Source organism: Pelodiscus sinensis, chromosome 31 (genome assembly GCF_049634645.1).
Source record: "Pelodiscus sinensis isolate JC-2024 chromosome 31, ASM4963464v1, whole genome shotgun sequence".
NCBI lineage: Eukaryota > Metazoa > Chordata > Testudines > Trionychidae > Pelodiscus > Pelodiscus sinensis.
In genome coordinates, this window is record NC_134741.1 from 3,163,218 (window position 1) to 3,178,030 (window position 14,813).

Below are 14,813 nucleotides of genomic sequence, written 5' to 3' on the forward strand. Positions count from 1 at the left end.
GCCAATAGGATGCCGAGCAGGGAATTCAAAAGGGCGGTGGGAGGGACAGGCAGGGGGAGGACTGGGGAGAGCAGGGGAGTTTCTGCTCTCAGCCTCCTCCGCAGGGCGCACAAGGGACGCAGCAGGAGACTGTGTGGCGCCCAGAGCCCAGAACCTCAGGTGGACGGCTGGACCGGTGAGGAACGGGGCGGCGCAGAACAGGCCCGGACTGGTGGCGACCACTGGGTAGCCCCGTTGGGGGACAGTGGCCCCGAGACCCGGGAGACGACCAGGGTGAACAGGGGAGCAGCGGGCTCAGCGGGAGCCGACAGCAGCAAGAGGACTGTGGAAACGGAGAGGTAGAGACCGGGAGCAGGGGCGGCTCAGGACCTATCACGGCCAGGGCTCACGAACTGGGGATGCCCCAGGACCCCTGAATCACAGACTCGGCTACAAGAGTGAATAAAGAAAAACTATTTACTTGTTCCCATAACATAAGAACTAGAGGACACCAAATGAAATTAATGGGAGGCAGGTTTAAAACTACTAATAGAAAGTTCTTCACAGTGCACAGTCAACCTGTGGAACTCCTTGCCCGAGGAGGCTGTGAAGGTTAGGACTGTAAGAGTTTAAAAAAGAGCTAGATAAATTCATGAAGATTAGGTCCATAAAAGGATATTAGCCAGGAGATAAGGAATGGTGCCCCTGGCCTCTGCTTGTCAAAGGCTGGAGAAGGATGGCAGTAGACAAATTGCTTGATCATGATCTTTGGTCCACCCCCTCTGGGGCACCTGGTACTGGCCACTGTCGGCAGACAGGATACTAAGCGAGATGGACCTTTGGTCTGACCCAGTATGGCCATTCTTATGTTAAAGTTTGACATGTGTTTGAAGCCTTTTCTGCAATCAGAGCTGTTATGAGGCAACTCTCTTGTATGTTTTATCTGATGGTTAGTAAGGCAGGAGCACCCACTAAAGCGTTCCCTGCAGTCAGAGCAGGTGAAGGGTCTCTCTCACGTATGGGTTCTCCTATGTCTAACAAGGTGTGAGCTTCTACTGAAGCTTTTCCCACAGTCAGTGCAGGTAAAGGGTTTCTCCCCTGTATGGGCTTTCGTATGTCTAACAAGGTGTGAGCTTCTACTGAAGCTTTTCCCACAGTCAGTGCAGGTAAAGGGTTTCTCCCCTGTATGGGCTTTCCTATGTGTAACAAGGTGTGAGCTTCTACTGAAGCTTTTCCCACAGTCAGTGCAGGTAAAGGGTTTCTCTCCTGTGTGGGTCCTTCTATGTCTAACAAGCTGTGTCTTCTGACTGAAGCACCTCCCGCAGTCAATGCAATTGAAAGGTTTCTCTCGTGTGTGAGTTCTCCTATGGAGAATAAGGTCTGATCTCCCGATAAAGCTTTTCCCACAGTCAGAGCAATTAAAAGGTTTCTCTCCTGTGTGTCTCCTCCTATGTGTAACAAGGTTTGACCTCTTCCTGAAGCTTTTCCCACAGTCAGAGCAATTGAAAGGTTCCTCCCCTGTGTGGGTCCTCTTATGGATAACAAGCTCTGAACTTGTACTAAAACTTTTCTCGCAGTCAGAGCAGTTGAAAGGTTTCTCTCCTGTGTGGGTTCTCCTATGTCTAACAAGGTGACACTTCTCATTGAAGCTTTTCCCACAGTCAAAGCAACTGAAAGGTTTCTCTCCTGCGTGGGTTCTCCTATGTCTTACAAGGTGATCACTTCTACTGAAGCTTTTCCCACAGTCAAAGCAGTTATGGGGTGTCTCTCTTGTATGTATTTTCTGATGGTTCATAAAGTGTGAATGCTCACTGAGGCTTTTCCCAGAGTGAGAGCACTTAAAGAGCTTCTCTCTCATATGGGCTGTTCGATGTTCAATAAGAGTTTCACAGTCACTACAAATACAGGGTGAGTGTTGATGGGGGATTTTTTGTTGAACAGTTTCTGTATTTCTTTTCTCCCCTCTACTCCTGTGACTGGATTTACCCTGTCCCTCTCCTGGATGGTTTCCATGCTGCCTTTCTGGGCTATGCTGACTTTCGCAAGTCTCGCCTTGCTCATGTATCTGGGAAACATGCCCTTCAGGTCTTCCCAGTAACATCCCACATGGAGACACTTGCACCGATCTATTCTGCTGCACAAGATCAGGATTCTCAGTCAGCGTCCCATCACCTGTTGGGATAGAGAAATAATCCAGACAGGAGTTATTGTCTATGATGAGCTGAAAGAAAACTCTGAAAAAGGAACAGAAAAGGGGACACACGCTCAAATGATTGAATTATCATGAGCTTAGCCCCCCTTCACAACTCTTCCACAGAGGAGAGACCCCAGCCTTTCCCCACCCACCATGCTCTGGCTCAAGTTGAAGACAGGCTGAAGAGTCAGACAGACGTCATGAAAACACACAAGTTACCCCTGCTATAAGCTGGTTTCTGAGGCAATTTAACTGATTGCTCCCGTGTGTGGGTGCCACTGATGATCTCCCCTTCCTCACAGCACTGGTGATCTGGGACCTGCAACTCCTCTCGCTCCACCCAGGAGATCACATGAGTTTCAGAGACTGGAAATCCTGTTTGGAGAGCAGTTAATCAAGTGCTGATCTTGTTCATTAAGGTCTCTGCCATTGCTGCTTCCAGAGTCAGAATCTGAGTCACCCATCCAGAGAGGCTCCTTTCCCCACCTTGCAGAGACTGGGATCTGGCTAGTACAAGAGCCCAGGACACACACACCTGCAGTAAAGGTGCACCCCCCCACACGTTGAGAATGGCCCAGCTCTTTCCCCAAGGGAGCTGAGCGCTCTGCTGCACTCTCTAGGGTACAACTCAGCCCCCTCAAAGCCCATTCCATCCCCCCCATCCCTAGTATCTCAGAGCAGGACAGGAACACACTGCTCAGAAGGGGAGCTCTAGGGAGGGCTGGCAGGTCTGACACCAAGGCCCCCAGACAGGGCTCAGACTGTAGCGGCCACATGCCAGGTCACTAGGACTTGGGAGAGGAAGGACTAGCTCTAGCTCCCCAAGGCTCTGTCCACAAAGCTCCTGGCTGGGTGGCTGGGCTCCCCCTGCTCTTTGGCTCAGATTTTCTACTTGGGCCAGAAGGAGGCAGAGGAAGTTTTTTGAGCAGCTAAGTTCCCGTGGCTGCCCAGGGTGGCGCTAGGCTTCTCCAGCGACAAGCCAGGGTGGAGCTGGGCCGTGCTGCTTCTCTGATGCTTGTGGCTGTTACTCAGCTCCCCATCTGTAGCCTTGGTTCTACTCTGGGAAACCACACAAAGGCTGCTGCCGGCAGTCTGCCTCTTCTGGCGGGCCTGGCCTTTGATTTGGGGCTGCTCCAGGAAGGCACAGAATCTACCACATTTGCACCTTGTGACCACCTTCCCCTCAGCTTTGCCTCCACCCCTTCTTGGACCTGAATTTAGTGTTTGGAAGAGCCACCTGTGATGTGACCATGGAGATCATTGTGCTACCACTGTTACACAATCGCAAGAAACCTTGTGCGAAGCATGCTGTGTGCCGAGTCAATGGGAAAATTCTGATCTGATGACTATGATTATCTTGTTTATGTCCATTATTTTTTAACTAAAACAAGCCAGGCTTTGGCAGAATGGTGGAGCACTGGTACCAACTAACCAAGAAATCACATTCCTGAGCAGGAGGAGGGCAATCAACTCAACGCTCTCTGCAGTAACTGCAAACACACAGTCCTACCAAATAGCTCACTGACCCTTGTGCACATGAACAGGATGACGGGATAATGGATATGGATGTTTTGTTCAAACAAACAGGCAGAAGGCCAAAGGGGGTAGCAACAAATGGAATGCAACATGCATTTTGTTTGTGTCAATGTGAGAAGAGGGGAAAAGTCACAGGAGGGGCATGTTGATACTGGCTGAGGGGCAGTGTTCTAGCTGCTGACTGAGCTGGTACCATTATTGGGTTGAGACAAGTCTCACTATACCTGTGCCTGAGGAGCTGGGACACTAACACCCTGCTCCTTTCACAATAAACCTGGCCAAGTGCCTTAGCCTCTGAATGAAGCCTGGGTCTTTCTTAGCGGCAACCCTGTGGTATGCTGCATGGATAAGTTGCACGCCCTGCCAGTGCTGCTGGAATCAAAGCTCCAGAAAGAGCCACCCCGAATAAGCCATATCAACGCTCTGTGACGCTAGCAGCAATTCTAATGGCACTACAGTCGCTGAAGGAAGCAAAATTATCAATCACAGCACCACCTGGGAACTCTGGTGTAAATCAGGACCCCATTGTGCTATTGCAGTGCTCATATGGAGCTAAGCATCACCCCTCTTTAGTGCAGGTATCCTTCCCAGCCCTGAGAAACAGGGACACTTTATAAAAGCTAGTAAAAGAAATGACCACACATAGAGAGTCTAAGGGTATGTCTACACTACAGCGCTAATTTGAACTAACTTAGTTAGAATTAGTTAATTCGAACTAAGCTAATTCGAACTAACACGTCTAGAACTAAAAACTAGTTCGAATTAGCGTTTTGCTAATTCGAACTAGCATGTCCACATTAAGTGGACCCTGAACAGGGCTTAAGGATGGCCGGAAGCAGTGCCGACAGGGCATCAGAGGAGGACTTAGAGCGTGGAGATGCTGTCTCAGGCTAGCCGAGGGCTGTGCTTAAAGGGACCCGACCCCCACCCCGGACACACAGTTCTCAGGGGTGCCCCGCTTGAAAACCAGTCTTGGCTTGGAGTGCCCGGAGTGCCCACACTGGGCACATCACACCACTCGGCCATCAGCCCGGCTGCACTTGCCGCAGGCTGCCATCTGGGGAGAGGGGGCAATTGGGGGGCTGCAGGAGAGCTTCCACCCCCAGAAGCCCACAGAGCCAGCCCAGTCCTCCCCATCGGGGGCTCGTGCCCCATTCCTCCCTCACCTCCTGCCACTTACCCTTCCCTAGCCCCTCTTCTTGATGTACAAAATAAAGGACAATTGTGTTCAAAAATGGAATCTGTCTTTATTGAACAAAACTGGGGGAGACTGGGAAAAAGAGGTGGGAGAGGGGAAGAGAGGCTGGGAGAGGGGAGGGGAACTAAAATGATCAGGGGTTGGGAACAGGTCCCATATGAAGAGAGGCTAAAGAGACTGGGACTTCTCAGCTTAGAAAAGAGGTCTCTAAAAGCAGGAGTTGGGTGGAGAGGGTGCATACAGAAAAGTTCTTCATTAGTTCCCATAAAGAAGGACTAGAGGACACCAAAGGAAAGGAATGGGTAGCAGGCTTCAAACTAGTAACAGAAAGTTGTTCTTCACAAAGCAAAGAGTCAACCTGTGGAACTCCTTGCTGCAGGAGGCTGTGAAGGCTAGAACTAGAACAGAGTTTAAAGGGAAGTGAGATCAAGTCATGGAAGTGAGATCAAGTCATGGAGATCAAGTCCATGGAGTGGTATTAGCCAGGGGGTAGGAGTGGTGTCCCTGCCCAAAGTTTGTGGAAGGCCGGAGAGGGATGGCATGAGACAAACGGCTTGGTCACTGTCTTCGGTCCATCCCCTCCAGGGTCCCTAGGGTTGGCTGCTGTCAGCAGACAGGCTACTGGGCTAGATGGACCTTTGGTCTGACCCAGGACGGCCATTGTAAGCTCAGGGCTCAGGGTCGGGGGTCTCAGTGGACCCCCTTGATTTTCATGCACACCTGCTCCTGGGTGGCCAGGCTGGCAGCTCTCCTGCCCAAGCCGGCCACTTTCCTGTGCCTAGTGCGGAGATCGTGGACAAGGTCCACGATGTCCGCACTAGCCCAGGCGGGTGCCCGCCTCTTGCGGTCCCGGGCAAGCTCCCGGGAGCCGCCAGCCTGGTCCCGGGAAGAGGGGGAGGGCTGGGGGGCATCGGGTGGGTGGCTCAATCCGTGCCAGGTGCAGGGTCTGCTGGCTGGGTGCTGGCAGGCTTGCACCTGGCACGGGGACCGTAGCCAGCCCGTGCCCCTTTAAGGGGTCCGGGATCGGGAGGGGGGCATAGAGTTTCCCTGGTGTTGCCCAGAGTGGCCACCAGGGAAACCTGGGAAGCCTTAGCATCCCACTAGTTTGAATTAAGGGTCTACACAGCCCTTAATTCGAACTAGCTAGTTCGAATTAAATTCGAACTAGCGGAGTGCTAGTGTAGCGCCTATTAAAGTTAGTTCGAACTAACTTTGTAGTGTAGACATACCCTAAGAGACTTGATCAAGGTCACAGAGAAAGACTGTGACGGGCAGAGAACTGAATACAGGACTCCTGAGCATGAAGCCAGACATTCACACAGGAAGAAAAAGTCCCTACTCAAAGATATTTCACTCTAAAAACACAACACAGATGATGTGATTTATCTCCACTGCACACAGAGGCAAGTGAGCCCCAGAGAGAATGAAGCTGAACTTTTGAAAGGAAACCCAGCCTGTGCCTGAAATACAAGGGGAGCTCTGCTCATGTTTCTCTACTACAGAGCTACCTCCGACAAAATACTCGCAGAGCGTGAACTGCCTCAACCCCAGCATCCAGCCCCTCCCACTGGCAAGTACCAGTATGTCACAGAGATTAGTTACAGGCAGGGAAGGTCTCTGGGAACCGCACCCTCCTTCCAGTGGCTGAGCACACTGCCACGTGGGGACCCTGCAGCCACTAACAGCAGCCAGACCCAGACCCAGACCTCTGGTACCTGCTGTTCCTGCCTGAGCCCTTCTACTCACACCTCTGGTCAAGGCACAAGATGGGCAAGATGGGGGGAAGAGCAGTGAGACCTTAGATGTGGGAAGAGCCACATCATTGTTACACCCCTGAACCTGCTTTCCCTGGGAGGGGGTACGGAGGGAACAGTCTTTCACACAAAAGCCAGGATTATTATGGCAGATACTCCTGACATTGGGGGCAGAGGCAATAAATAACCCTGAACCAAACCCAACCCAGATGCTCCAGAGCCCACACAGCTGCTGTTACCCGAGGGGACAGGAATCCTTACTCAGCCAGTTCACAGCCTCATAATTCTCCTGCATCACATCCCTGTAGAGGGCTCTCTGGCCCGGGTCCAGCAGAGCCCATTCCTCCTCAGAGAAATACACAGCCACCTCTTTGAAGCTCACAGACTCCGCCACAGCCATTTCCTGTCCCTGGCTCTGCAGGCCAGGGGCTGAACTGGAGTCAGACATGGGTGTTCTGCAGCCTGGTAGGGGGAGAAGAGGAATTGGAGACATTTGAGAAGAGGCTTTAATCCTTTCCACGCCCCATTCTGCCCAGACTCTGTCCGTGGTGACACACATGCTACACTCTGCCATTGTGGGAAAAAGTTTTAGTCTAGATATTCCATAAACAGTGCACAGGAGTTAGATCCCAAATACACATTCATTTCTGTCTGTACCTGGCTTGAGTTACATTACTACGTCTGCAACGGTGGGATTTAGTTCTCAGCACCCAGTGTTTCTGATAACAAGCCACATATTCATCTGCGTGACCATGGACGTAGGTTAAATGTAGGCTGCTGTATTTAAAACCCTTAGTCTTAAAACTCGTGAAGTCATTCTGCCGCGCTACTCTGCACTAGTTAGGCCTCAGCTGGAGTACTGTGTCCAGTTCTGGGCGCCACATTTCAAGAAAGATGTGGAGAAATTGGAAAGGGTACAGAGAAGAGCGACAAGAATGATTAAAGGTCTAGAGAACATGACTTATGAAGCCAGGCTTCATGAACTGGGCTTGTTTAGTTTGGAAAAAAGAAGATTAAGAGGGGACATGATAGCGGATTTCAAATATCTAAAAGGGTTTCACAAGGAGGAAGGAGAAAATTTGTTCCTCTTGGTTTCTGAGGACAGGACAAGGAGTAATGGGCTAAAAGTGCAGGAAGGGAGGTTTAGATTGGACATTAGGAAAAAATTCCTGTCAGGGTGGTCAAATATTGGAATAAATTGCCAAGGGAGGTGGTGGAATCTCCCTCTCTGGAGATATTTAAGAACAGGTTAGATAGACATCTGTCAGGGATGGTGTAGACGGAGCTCGGTCCTGCCTTGAGGGCGGGAGGCTGGACTCGACCTCTCTAGGTCCCTTCCAGTCCTATGATTCAAGAACCCCATATTGAAACAGACTGAGCAGTGAAATCTGAGCCTGAAGGTTCTGTCCGTTGTGTGCTTTAACTTCACCCCTCTAGCATCACAAACCCATAGACCAGTGTTTCTCAAAGTGTCCGCAGGTCCCCATGCAGTGCCCCGTGGGTCGCCTCTCTGATCAGTGGGTGAGATTTAGGGCTGTGCTCGCCGTGGTCACTGGGTCTGGTTGGTAACTTCAATGACAATCCCATGAAGATGTTTTCACAGGAATTTTCTCATCATTTAAAGAATCTCCACCTGCAAACTCACCCTGTCTGAAAGCTCCCAGGGATTTTCTTCCTGCTCTCTCCAGTGCAGAGGGCAGCATGTCTGGTGGGGGAAGGGATAAGAGAGGTGAGATTCCAGGCTCTCCAATTTATAACAATGTCCCCACTCTGAACTCTGTGTTTCAATTGTATCAGAGACCAGACAGAGACAAACTCAGGTATTTACTATGAAAGAGTCTGAAACTTTTGTTTCCTCTCTCACTTGGGCACCTCCCAGCAATGGAGCCAATATCCCTGCAACCTCACACCCGTCCCAGGAGAGACAAGCTGTAAATTAGATTTACTCTTCCCTCCTCACCCACTCACACTTGCTTTCTCATTCACTTACAGACTCTTATCATAACCTGGAGCTGTGGTGGCGGAACACGTGGCCATCACAGTAACTTTAGCCATTTTGATCTCTGAATGGGAGGTTCAGAGTTTGAAAACGGCTGGCTCTATCTGCAAGTAGTTGGGTCTGTTCAATCAGTGTCTCTAAGGACAGCAGAGTGATGGGGCCGTCATTCTTTGTGTGTGAATTGAGGCAGGGGAAGGTTGGCTTCAGAGGCCAGATTCAATGGTCTCAGATACTTGAACCACTTTCCCCTCATCCATCCCTTGATGAAGGGATGGTTTGATGAGATAACATGATCTTGGTAACTAATTAACCATTCATTATCAGTGGGAAATAGGTCAATGGAGGGATGATAGGAATTACTATAGAGAACTTTCTGGGTGTCTGGCTGATGAGTCTTGCCCACATGCTCAGGGTTTAGCTGATCGCCATATTTGGGGTAGGGAAGGAATTTTTCTCCAGGGTAGATTGGCAGAGGCCCTGGAGGTTTTTCACCTTCCTCTGTAGCATGCGGTAGAGATCACAGCTGGAGGATTCTCTGCATCTTGGGGTCTTCAAAGTATTAGAAGGCTTCAATATCTGAGATATAGGTGAGAGGATTATTCTAGGAGGGGTGGGTGAGATTCTGTGGCCTGCACTGTGCAGGGGGTCAGACTAGATGATCATAATGGTCCCTTCTGACCTTAAAGTCTATGAGGTACCTTTGAACTGCCTCAGAGTCTCCGACAGCACAATCATTTGCTGAGAGAAACCTCTGACTTGTTCTTCCAGTTCAGGGGAAATCTCCTCTGGCAGCTGGAACTGCCCCGTCTCACACCTGGACAGAAACAATTCCATGTGATTGTATTTCATTTACTTCTGATAAGATCTGGCTAGTGAGTCTCAGCTCTAACAGGCTTGGAGTTAGAATCCTCTAATTTTCCCAGCCTGAGAGCAGGGGCAACACAGTCCATGGCCATGCAACCTTCCCCTGAAAGGCCCCATTGCTGTTCTTCACTTCTGGCCTGAGGAGACTGGCTGGGGGAGAAAAGGGGAATTGAGTCTTCATGGGCAACTCACTCCTTCGCCTCCAGGCACTGAGAGGCAAGAGGTTCTCAGGTGAAGGGCTAAAGGAATCTGTCCAATAGGGACTAGACAAAGACACCAGCTTCACCCTCCCCAGCTCCTTCCACACAGGTCTCCAAATAGCCCTCAGGTGGAACAGACTCTTGGTCCTTGCTGCCCTGGCCTGACTGTGCCCAGTGCCCAGCAGTGCCAGGCCCATGTTCCACCCCACAGTTCTGAGGTAGCCAGTCCAAGGGGAGGCGACAGCTCCAGGAAACACTTGAGGTCAGATTGTGCCCTGAATGGAGAATTCCAGAGTCTGCTTTGTGAGGGTGAGACTCTCAGAATTAAATAAATCAAAAATATTCGTATCTAACATCTGGCTGTAGAGACCTGTGGAGATGTGGTGCTAACATCAGATCCAAGCTTTTTCCCTGTGCTGTGCAGAGTGAGGGGAGTGAGAGCCACATACCTACTCAGGGTGCTTCTGACGTCCTAGAAAAAAAAACACAGAAAAGATTCTCAGCCCCATTGGACACACACAGAGTACCTCAGAGAAGGGATTTTGCAAACATGGGAAGAGAGCCCCTGCCCTGGCCCCAGGAAAATGGATCCCCTGAGAAAATGGGGCTTTACAATCTCTAGTAGCTTTGTGCCTGTAACTTTACAAAGCACAGCAATTACTCATATGGCAGCAATGCACATAGAGTTACACCCAGATCTGACAGCTGGACCTCAGCACTTGTGATTCAGGAGCCCGCATTCCCTGCTTGGGGAGCTGAGACGTTTCTCCCTCAGTCTCACCTTCAGGAATTCATTCGCTGGCTTCTGACACTTCCCCTCCAGCTCACTGATCCACTCGCTGATACGGGAAATCTGCACAGAGAGTTTCCTGACAGTGTCAGTCTGGAGCCTCCCAACCTCCTCGTCCAGCTTCTCCAGCTGGGCCAGCAGGAGTCGCTCTTGTTCCTCCAGGAACTGCTGCACCTGCTGAAACTCAGCCACAATCATCTGCCTCTCTGCTTGGGTCCATTTCTGTATGAAAACAGGGAAAGGGCTGGTCAGGGGCATAAAAGGAGCCCAGGGCCCTTTCATGGGGAGCTGAGTGCGTAGCAGGGAGAATTTCTTGGAAAACTGTAAAACGTGTGACATTTGACTCTACTTTGTGGTTACTAGGCAGAAGTAGCTCTCCCAGCATCTCCTTTGGCCCCCGTGTCCCTCTGAAAGGGATGTTCCCATGTCTGTCATGGGCAGCATCTTGTGTTATTCACGGGCTCTGGAAATTCAGACCCTGAACAGCATGAGGCAGGAGTCAGCACCACCCTGACAGAGATACCCAGGGAGGAAAAAGAAGGAAACATGTTAATGCACCAAGTGAGCAGAGAGCCTTTCAGGGGGACACTCAGCTCCTTTGGGGAGGATGTCTGGGAAAGCCACAAAGGCTGGACCCATGCAGGGCCACATTATGACTTTTGTGGGCCCTAGGCACTTTTGCCTTCATGGGCCCCTTCCTCCATAAAAAAAAATATATATATTAAAAATTATATTTTACGGCTACATTGGTATATAGATTAATATAATTCAGGCTGGATTATATTCGTCTTTATACCAACACAATCGAAGTATCTCTCTCGCTTATTGCAAAAAGTAAACTGTGCTGAGGCTAAGTGGGCCTCCTATCCACCATCATTCAGTTGGCGTCTATGGCCGAGGCCATATTGGCCATACAGTTTACAGTCACTAAGCTTCTCACTATAGTACAAAATAATAGTGCATATATCAAAGCATTCTCTGTTTTGATTACTTAAAAGGAATGTATTATAAGTAATTTCATCAGTAAGTTATCATCTATTTAGGTTAGTGATGACCTTATATAAATAATTTATTAATTTTGCAAATACAGGATTGTTATTCACTAAATACGGGTGAATAAATTTGAATGGAATGAAGTGCACATGTATATTTCATTGTGTTTATATTGGGTGCTTAGTTATAACATTTTTAAAAAACCATTACATCTCAAATATACTCACCTTATTTCATAATTGATAAGTAGTTCCATAAAATTATTATATGTATACATGTGCAAGAAAGTATTCAGTAAAAATGCAAATGTGTATTACTGATGGAAATTCTGTTACGGTGTAATATCCGATTGTTGAGTTGAGCTCTTTCGATTTGAATTATTACAATTAATAATATAATAAAAACAATTAATTTTTTAAATACTGGTTTTTTTTGTATTTTAATAAACATTTTTGTGAGCTCTAAAAATGTTGTGGGCACAAGGTACTTATGCCTTCATGGCCCCTTCCACCATAATAATATCAATATTAAAAATTATTTTTGATATAACTTTAAATACTTCAACATTTTATTTTTTTCTGTTTTAGGCAAAATTTAATAGATTTTCATGGGCCCTAAAAGTTTCATTTTTTTCTGATGTGAGAAAAAGTTAGAACATTTTCTTTGACCCTAAAGTTCATTTTTTTTCCTTCTGATTTTAAAAGAAATTAAAACATTTTGTGGGCCCCTAAAAGTATCATGGGCCCTAGGCACTGTGCCTACTGTGACTAATGAATAAGTCAGCCCTGGACTCATGCACTGACATGGATGCTCAAGGCCTTTCTACACATGGATCTCATCCTGCAATCCACAATCCAGGATAAACACAAACAAGCCCAACCTCACCAAGGCCACACAGGAGTCTGCCTCCTAACACAGCCCTCCCACTGCCAGTCCCTGCTGGTCCATAGCCACAAGCACTTACCAGATACTCCTGGCGTTTCCCTTCTGCTGTTGTTTTCCTTCCCAGTACCTGATCTCTCTCTTCCCTCAGAGTCTTCAAATGGGCCTCCAATTTTTCCTGAAGAAACAGATATAAAAGCACAAGGGCAAACCCCATCAGATGTTGGGAGCCCATTTGTCTGCCTTTAAGAGAGTCCCTGTTTTGTGGAGCTCTGCCCCTATCCAGCAGGGACTCAGCCCTGGACATGGTTTTGTCCACAGAAAAAGACACAGGAGGAGACTGCGGATGCAGCAGGACACCTGCAAGGATGGGGAAAGGATCAGTGGTGGCACCGTTATAAAGAATGATGCAGGTGGATATTAGGGAGGTAAAAATGGTTAACAATACTAATCATGTAACCAATTACAATTTTATCAGTGACAGGAGTTTTTTAACCGGCTGACAGGCAGGGCTGATAGCAGAAATGGGCTCTCCTGGGCCAGGGATCTCTCTCGAGGTCTGCCTGGGGTGGCCACAAGGACTGCTGGCTGATGGGAACTCCCAGCAGTTGCAGACTGATGCTAGCTACCAGAGGGAAGCAGGCATTGGTGGGGCAATGGGGAGTTCAACCAATAACTAGCACCGATAATAAAAACACATTGGACAGCAACTCTGTACCTTGTATTCCTGGGCAGTTTCCTTTATGGGCAGCTCCCTGTGAGCCTGGGATCTGTCACACACCACACAGATGGGAGTTTGATCCTCTTCACAGAACAGCTTCAGAGCCTCCTGGTGCTCTGCACACACCCCATCCCATCTTGCTCTCTTTGCTGCCTGGAAACTCAGAGGCTTGGCTAGTTCCACCACATTTGCCAGCTGCTGATCAGGCCAGAAGGGTCCCTGCTGCTCAGTGTCTCTGCCTTGAGGACTGAGGGTGGCCTGGCAGAAATTGCGCCCACACTCCAGAGTGACAGGGGCTGTGAAATCCTCCAGACAGATCAGACGTGGTGCTTCCTCCTGAATACTTTCCATGGGGCTCTCTGCAGCCATGGCTGCCTCTGGGCTGGGGGACCGGGGCCGTGTCACTTCCCGGAGCTCAGCAATGGAGGGGCAGGTCTGGGGGTGGTGGCATGAGGCACCAGCACTGAGGATACAAAACAAAATCAAAATTAAAAACAAAAAAAGCCCCAAAATCCCTGCCAGGGCCTCCCCTGGGCACCTGCCCCAACCAGAGCCCCCCCCTCGCCGTCTCTGCGCCCCTCAAATCCCCCCCGCACACTCTGCAGCCCCCTCACAGCCCCTCTGTGCGCCCCCAGCCCGCACCCAGCGCTACGGGCCCGCCGGGAGCATCAGGGAGTCCAACAGGCGCGCCCCGAGACCCAGAAGCAGCACAAGGACGGTGGGTCAGAGCCCCCCTCCCCAGCTCCCTCGCGCTGCGGCCTCCCCCGCAGCAAGTAACGGCGCCAACGGTCCCCCCCGAACGGCTCCCGCGGGGTGGGCGGGGAGTGAGGGGCGGGGACGGTCAGAATGGGGCGGGCGTGGTTAGACCGCGCATGCACAGCGGGTTTGTGACTCCGCTCACGGGCCAGCGCCCGGGGTTTAGCTCAGACCGCGAGCTGCCCGGCCACGCCCCAGTGCTTCGCCTGTGGGAGCCGGGCCGGGGCGAGATTCTACAGGCCCCGGGGCAGCCGCTCTGTGGGGGAAGCCTCCCACGGGACACCGGAGCGGCCCCAAACCAGCTGCTGCGCTGTGAAGAGCCCAGAGCCCCGCGCTAGGGCCAAGGGCGCTGCAGATGAGGAGCCAGCGCTCCTACCGCCGCAGTGCAACCCCCGCCTCCTCCATCGCCCCCAGCACGCCCCTGGCCCCAGCCAGAGCCCAACGGACCCCACCCCCCACTGTGACGTTGCTTCCAACGCTCCTTGCTCTCGCTCCGATTGACAAGGGCTGTCACGCATCCGTGGCCGCATCATCAGTGACGTAATTGCCCCGCCCCTTGCTCTCCCGCCAGGGTGACGGGGATTCCTCTGGCCCAGCTGTCAGGCCGGGAGTGATGAAGCCACCCAGAGACACTGAGGGCGGGGCAGGGAGTCGGAAGGAGGCGGGGCCACGAACCAATGAGAGCGCGGAGCCCAGTGACGCGCCTGCGCGCTGCCGCCTGCCCCCCTCCGGAGCGAGACACTGACCTGCCTCTCCGGACACTGGGGCGGGAGCGCGTGGACTCGCCCGGGCTCGGGCCCCAGAACGTGTCACCTGCGGGGGGCGCCTGGTCCTGGGCTCTGTTTGCAGGACGCTAGGAACGGGTCACTGGGGATCCCTGTTTTGTTCCCTCCCTCTGGGGCACCCGCACTGGGCAGACAGGACACTGGGTTGGGGGGCCTTTGTCT

General features: G+C 50.9%; 1 protein-coding gene across 6 annotated transcripts; it reads right to left on the reverse strand.

The window, feature by feature from the left end:
* Positions 1-438: 438 nt before the first annotated feature.
* LOC102460972 (zinc finger protein RFP-like) lies at positions 439-14,454 on the reverse strand. 6 transcript variants are annotated; one of them, XM_075913043.1, is made up of 10 exons: positions 14,319-14,454; positions 13,108-13,573; positions 12,472-12,567; positions 10,506-10,736; positions 10,174-10,196; positions 9,359-9,474; positions 8,307-8,366; positions 6,923-7,123; positions 2,393-2,548; positions 439-2,151 (listed from the first exon to the last, which is right to left on the reverse strand). In XM_075913043.1, the coding sequence occupies exons 2-10, from the start codon at positions 13,477-13,479 to the stop codon at positions 992-994; spliced, it is 2,415 nt and encodes an 804-aa protein (XP_075769158.1). In that variant the 5' UTR covers positions 13,480-13,573; positions 14,319-14,454; the 3' UTR covers positions 439-991. The 6 variants fall into 6 exon arrangements, with proteins under 6 accessions (XP_075769158.1, XP_075769156.1, XP_075769157.1 ...); XM_075913041.1 differs by lacking the exon at positions 14,319-14,454 and adding an exon at positions 14,243-14,307; XM_075913042.1 differs by lacking the exon at positions 14,319-14,454 and adding an exon at positions 13,753-14,198.
* Positions 14,455-14,813: the final 359 nt, after the last annotated feature.